This window comes from Primulina tabacum, chromosome 1 (genome assembly GCF_025594145.1).
Source record: "Primulina tabacum isolate GXHZ01 chromosome 1, ASM2559414v2, whole genome shotgun sequence".
NCBI lineage: Eukaryota > Viridiplantae > Streptophyta > Magnoliopsida > Lamiales > Gesneriaceae > Primulina > Primulina tabacum.
The window spans coordinates 9,431,342-9,437,854 of NC_134550.1; the positions used below are offsets into that span (position 1 = coordinate 9,431,342).

The 6,513-nt window shown below is 35.5% G+C and overlaps 1 protein-coding gene across 3 annotated transcripts; it reads right to left on the reverse strand.

Annotated features, from left to right (window-relative positions):
* Nucleotides 1-487: 487 nt before the first annotated feature.
* Nucleotides 488-5,542, reverse strand: LOC142540155 (spermine synthase). 3 transcript variants are annotated; one of them, XM_075646111.1, is made up of 11 exons: nucleotides 5,362-5,542; nucleotides 4,267-4,493; nucleotides 3,399-3,443; nucleotides 2,944-3,020; nucleotides 2,725-2,847; nucleotides 2,066-2,170; nucleotides 1,901-1,979; nucleotides 1,735-1,806; nucleotides 1,382-1,577; nucleotides 1,170-1,299; nucleotides 488-857 (listed from the first exon to the last, which is right to left on the reverse strand). In XM_075646111.1, the coding sequence occupies exons 2-11, from the start codon at nucleotides 4,460-4,462 to the stop codon at nucleotides 795-797; spliced, it is 1,086 nt and encodes a 361-aa protein (XP_075502226.1). In that variant the 5' UTR covers nucleotides 4,463-4,493; nucleotides 5,362-5,542; the 3' UTR covers nucleotides 488-794. The 3 variants fall into 3 exon arrangements, with proteins under 3 accessions (XP_075502226.1, XP_075502236.1, XP_075502246.1); XM_075646121.1 differs by having other exon boundaries at nucleotides 5,448-5,537; XM_075646131.1 differs by having other exon boundaries at nucleotides 490-857; nucleotides 1,907-1,979; nucleotides 5,362-5,541.
* Nucleotides 5,543-6,513: the final 971 nt, after the last annotated feature.

Consider the following 6,513-nt stretch of genomic DNA (forward strand, 5'->3'; position numbering starts at 1 on the left):
ATAGAAAGAGAATATTTTAGGAAAATTTTTAAAAGTTACATCACTAAAGCTAAATAATGATGATATAATTGTAATTTTAAGTAATATTTCACAAAATCAATATTTGGTATAACAACCTCAAATTTAATTAAATAGTAAGATCAAACACTTATGGTCGTATTCCTTAATTTCATGGTAATGTGGTGTGTGTATATATAAAGTAGGTCTCTTCTGAGACGGTCCTACAAATCTTTATATGTGAGACGGGTCAACCATACCGATATTCACAATAAAAAGTAATACTCTTAGCATAAAAAATAATATATTTTTTTTATGAATGACCCAAATTAGAGATCTGTCTAACAAACTACGACTCGTGAGACCGTCTCACACAAGTTTTTGCTATATATATATATATATATATATATATATATAATTATTCAGTTATCTTACTACTTTGCGTTGTTAATTATCAAGTACTGAAGCCATTTTGAATTTATTTATATAATTAGTTAATAATCGACTGACTGACTTCAATTGGTTGCAAGCGTCGAGACACACCATCATATATGTATACATCAAACTCGAGCCAAATCTAGAGTAAAGTGATATTTAATAATAACCAAGTAGAGAAAGTCCATTACTAGGACAAAACTACACGAGGAAGAATCCACGTTACATGTATGCTCATTCTACACATCTTTGGCAAACTCAGAATTACTAGGAAGCAACCTGAAACACGATGTACTTGTGCGAAAATCGCCCTCCACACTCCAAAATATGCATATAGAAATCTATTTATAGGTGGACTTGTTTCAATGAAGAGCTGCCACCTCCCGCTTCACGAAAGAGGGCAAGGCAAAGGCAGCTTCATGAATCTGTCGAATCAACATAGGCAAATCGTAAGCGAGTCTATTTCATGGTTTCTGCGTATATGCAATCAATCTCTATGTTTTTATATTTATGTGAGGATGATAAAGGAAGAACAAGAGCTACATTAAAGGTGCACAAGAATCGAATTAAGCCAAATATCGCCCGCTAGTTAATATTCGAGACAGAGCTCAAATTTTATAGAGCCGTGTTATTTTGAGGTGGTTCAGAAACCTGTCATTTCTAGCATTTCCTAATGAAATCGAATGGTTGATAAAAATAAACTGGTGATGCACGATAAGAACAGAATAGAAGATAACCTCTGTGTTGTAAAACTTGAGTTCTCTCCTAAACTCGAGAGCACCCCGCAGCTTCTCGATAGGGTTAATAGGGTGAACAAAATCAACAGGTGGCCCTTCCGTGGAGCATAAAAGAAACCCTATAACTCCACTGTCGAACCATAAACGAAAAATATGAAGGACATGAAAAGTTATTGTACCAGTTAATCATTTTGGTGTAGAGAGCATCTTACCTTGGATATGTAGGAACACTAGACCACGCATAGTGAACAGAACCCTTGAATATTTCGCGGCAAATATAAATAATATCATTGATTAGATGCGTATGGAGCCACATACTCTCCGCCATGTTACAGAGTACACCACCAGGCCTTAATGCTCGACCAATGTTCTTAAAAAATGGTTTCTCCACCAGCTCCTGAGCCGGACCTGTAATTATAAATCAAATTTTTCAAAAAAAGTGTGACGAATAAGATATATCACAATCAAAGGCGATAGGCCCAAGATTCACTCGAGATCAAACCAACAGTAACAACTGACAGAAATACATCATTTTAATAGGTTCTCTTATTATCAGCGCACATACCCACAGGGTCGGATGAATCGACAATAATTGCATCATATTTCCCTTCAGGTGCTTGCTTTAAAAATTCAATAGCTGCCAGTGTTACAAGCAAAAAATATATATATAAATGAAACATAAACAATTTAGTATGTGAACTTATTTCAAAATATTCCGCAGGAGATGATATATGTACCATCACCAACATGAAGGCATACACGAGGGTCCTCAAAACCCATAGCCAACTCCGGAAAGAATTTCTTGCTTACCTGTAATACAGACTGAAACTTGACAACCCTAACAAAACACGGATTCAAGAGAATTGTTTAATAACTGTCACAAAATAATCACTGACATCTATGACCATCTGATCTATCTCACAAATATCGATCAACTCCACGGAGCTGTGACGACAAATTTCCCTAAGAACTCCACCATCACCACCACCAACTACCAAAACCTGAAATCATATGAACAGCAGCCAGAGGCATCAATTGAAAGTGCGTTACAATAAGTGGAATGGGACCATATGCAGAAGAAAGCATTTCACCTCTCCATTACAGGGCACACAAAGTACTTTGGGACAAAAAACTTCGCAGTCAAAATAATATTGTTGGTAAATAAAAAAATAAAAATTTTAATATAAATCGCATGGCATTCCAGCTCATTCAGAATCTATAAAAGCTCGAAAGACAAAAGTCACTGCATGGAAGTATAGGCAGTGAACATCTAAGATTATCACTAGCTTATAAGCAGCCAGGAAAGAGTTAAAGACAGCAAGACACTATACTCAACCACTTGAATTTTGAAGCTAACAAATAAAGATTTTAAAATAACTGAAACTATAGTCTAACACCGAGGCGAAGATTTATATCAGTTTAGGTACGAGGACCACACAATCTGTTATCAACAGAAAAATTAGCAGGAGTTCAGATGATTCTCAAAAGTCTGAAGTAAAAAAGATGTAATGAAGCGGGGCATAGTACAAAATGGACAAACAGAATCAAGAAATACATTTTTGGGGGATTCAATAGAGCAAAGGGGGAGATGGGCTATCATCTCCTGGTAAGCACATTCATCTTTCTCTGTCAGCTGAAGAATGCCGTCCAGCACAAGTACTCTCCCATATGCTGAGGACTGGAAAAACATAATAGGACAAGCTTAGAACTCATAAGGACGAGAAATTTCCCCACATATAAATGATCCGATATTCTACAATTGAAGATGCCAAACCTGGAAAACCAGAACCTCCTGGTATTTTGACTTCTCCTGAAACAAAATCTTCTCCACCTTCAGGGAATGTGCTTCTCCTGCAATGAGTAATGACACATTTAATAATAATTAATTTTGCGCTGTAAACATTGGAATATGAGTAAAGATGGTTGAATTTCACAAGTACTCAAATTTATGAATTATAGACATTTTATTTGGGCGTGACTTGAATTTTATTTGATACAGTTCTATTCCATTCCTTAATCCTTCGATGCATATAAGTTTAGGGAACTTAAATCAAGAGCATCCATCCAAAATCATGAAATGGCCCTTGCGTTTGCCACTTTGACAAAAATTCTTAGAGCCAAACTCGCAACATCAAAAAATCTAAGTGTATGACTGCATTTCTTGTTGTAAAATGAGATGCAAATCCATTCTATCAATTTAAAAACAGAGCAAGAATGTAGGAAATATACCTGGCCACATTGGATTGTTGAAATACACTTGCTTCCCAGATTTATCTGTAATGTCCATGAAATAAAATCACATTAATAACCTACATACATAACCAAGCACACAATCCATCCACTTCCTCAAGTGGGGAGCCAGGGGGTAGTGATCATGATAGGAAAGGCAAAATTATATCTCTAAAAATTCATAGAGGCTCACACCGTATTTACGTGTATGTATTATTCATAAAGTCAAACAATGTTTTGCAAAAATTTAAAGAGGTGGAGGGACTTGCCAGCCCTCTTACACCACCAGGCCCCTTTTTTGTGTATGTATTATTCATATAAATCAAATAAAGTTTTGCACAAATTTGAAGGGTTGGAGGGACTTGCCAGCCAGCCCTTTTACTCCACCAGGCCCCTTTTTTGTCTTATGTATTATTCATAAAATTAAAAATGTTTTGCAAAAATTTTAAGGGGTGGAGGGACCTGCCAGCCCTCCTATCACTGCACCAGGCCGCTCTTTCAAAAAGAAAAAAAAAAACAGAGAATGGATTTACGTGTATGTATTATTCATAAAGTCAAACAATGTTTTGCAAAAATTTAAAGAGGTGGAGGGACTTGCCAGCCCTCTTACTCCACCAGGCCCCTTTTTTGTGTATGTATTATTCATATAAATCAGATAAAGTTTTGCACGAATTTAAGGGTTGGAGGGACTTGCCAGCCAGCCCTCTTACTCCACCAGGCCCCTTTTTTGTCTTATGTATTATTCATAAAATCAAAAATGTTTTGCAAAAATTTTAAGGGGTGGAGGGACCTGCCAGCCCTCCTATCACTGCACCAGGCCGCTCTTTCAAAAAGAAAAAAAAAACAGAGAATGGATAATCGGGAATACCGGAGGACGGCTGTGTTTCAGAGAACCATCCAGAAACAACAGTCGAATGGGACTTGGAACCAAGCTCAGGTTGGGATGCTTTAGCTTTTAAGCAACATGCTGGGATAAGAATGGCCTTGCCCGAGCCATTGTTGCTACTCTCCCACCCATCCATGGTCCTCTGGCAGTCCAAATCTTTTAATTCGTCGCCCTCCATGAATTACCCTTTTCTCCTGTGGATCCAGTCTCTGTCACAAACATCATACCCATATAAAATATTACCCCACAACCATAAACAACACAAACTTACACAAAACCCAAAAAACTGTATAAACCAATAATGTGATACTGCTACAGAAAGAAGCATATGCATAATTACAGAACAATCCCAAGGAAAAAGGCCAAGTTTATCAGAAGAACCTAACGGCACGTTCTAGGAATTGGTCTTGGTTAATGTAATAGGTCATGAAAATGAAAACAAATACATTAAGAATATAAAAATATGGGAAATTGTAAAAGGAAATTAAAGAAAGGCAACGAAAGAGTAACAATTACAAGTTTCTTTATACATGAAGAATAATCTTAACAGCATTTCAAACGTAAGAAAAGTATGCCAAAAAAAGTTGCGTGGCTCTCAAGCTGCTAAAAGTTCACAAAAATGGCATTTTTGAATATAACAAAGAAATAATCAAATGGAAAATTCTGCTTCCACGAACGGTTCAAATTTTATTTCTATCCAAAAAATAATCTCAAAGCTAAACAACACAAAAAGCGCAAGCCCACCGACCATTGTTGTGTTTCTTCAAGTTGAAAAAAACGTTCTATTCAGCCAAAAGATCAAACTTTTTTAGACAACGTGAAGAAATCGACAGGTGGCGCCATGTTTCCTGTACTCAAATCTCTCACACGAAAGCAGCTTTCAGGGTTTAATGAAAAAAACCGGACAAGAGAGATTTTTAAAATAAATAAACTATAGAGCTTCTAGAAATATTGTCTTATTTAAAAAATCAACAAACTCAAAACTTCCAAACATAAATTCAAAAACGAAAAACCCATTTGCGGACAGATTACATGCATGGAAAGAAGACACAAAACCAGAGAGAAGTGCATTCCGACCAGTAATTAAGGGTGCCGATACAATTTGCGTTGAAGAAATGAAAACACAGTCGCTTCCAATAACAAATCGAGATGCGAAGAATTACAGCGGAGAGAGACTGAAATCTTTTCAGTCTTCTTCTTCTCCGGATTAAAGTAGAGGGTCTTGTGTCAAGATATTGCGTTAATGGGGGAAATATATATAAGAAAAAAGAAATATCGTTAATGGGGGAAATATATAGAAGAGCCACATGTTTATCTCTCCGTCGAATCCAAAATAATTCTTTTATTTTACTATTATTACCATTACGAATTTTTTAAAAATTGTCCGTAATTTTATATATTTATTTGATTAACTAGATTTACGTACTATTATGTTAATTTATATATTTATTTTGTGAAATAGTGATAGTACATTTCATCGTCAACAAAAAAAAAAAAAAAAAACCAAACAAAATAAAAGGACAAAATAAAATTTAGGAGATTTGGCCAAGTCAATGACTATAATATTTAATTGAATAGATATGTTGTGAGACGATGTCACAAATTTATATTCGTTAAACGGGTCGATCTGATTTATATCCGAGACAAAAACTTGTTTGAGACAGTCTCACGGGTCGTATTTTGTGAAACAGATATGTTATTTGGTCATCCATGAAAAAATATTATTTTTTATGCTTAGGGTATTGCTTTTTATTGTGAATATCGATAGAATTGACCCGTCTCACATATAAATATTCGTGAGACTGTCTCACAAGAAACCTACTCTATATCCGAAGTGAAAATTAATATTTTTTACATACATAATAACAATTTTTATAGGTCAGATCTAAGATCGTATAATAGATCTGTCTCATAACTTGAATTGTGTAACGATAATAGTGTAATTAATATATGTGTTTAGCCTAAATCTTATAAGTTCATAAGCAAAAGCCAAACAGATGAAAGCTCGAGAGAGTTGCAGTTGGCCCAGGAAAAGCACGACACGACGAGTCAAAGCCACTACCCAACATGGAAGATCGTGGAGAGATCGTAGAATACAGACTAAACTAACATGCATAATGTGACAAAAAGCAAGGAAAAGAATCAGAAGAGGCATCGACAAATCAACACAACAAGCTACAGCAAAACTCTGCAGAATTTTATGTCAATTTTACGTCTGTTTATTTCAAC

What these genes read in the sequence shown, in the direction of transcription:
- LOC142540155 (XM_075646111.1), bottom strand. Translation starts at nt 4,462, where the DNA reads ATGGAGGGCGACGAATTAAAAGATTTGGACTGCCAGAGGACCATGGAT. An exon ending in CTATTGAATCCCCCAAAAAT is followed by an intron (nt 2,171 to 2,724) that starts GTATTTCTTGAT and finishes ATATGATTTCAG; the next exon opens with GTTTTGGTAGTTGGTGGTGG. An exon ending in TAGATCAGATGGTCATAGAT is followed by an intron (nt 1,980 to 2,065) that starts GTCAGTGATTAT and finishes TCTGTATTACAG; the next exon opens with GTAAGCAAGAAATTCTTTCC.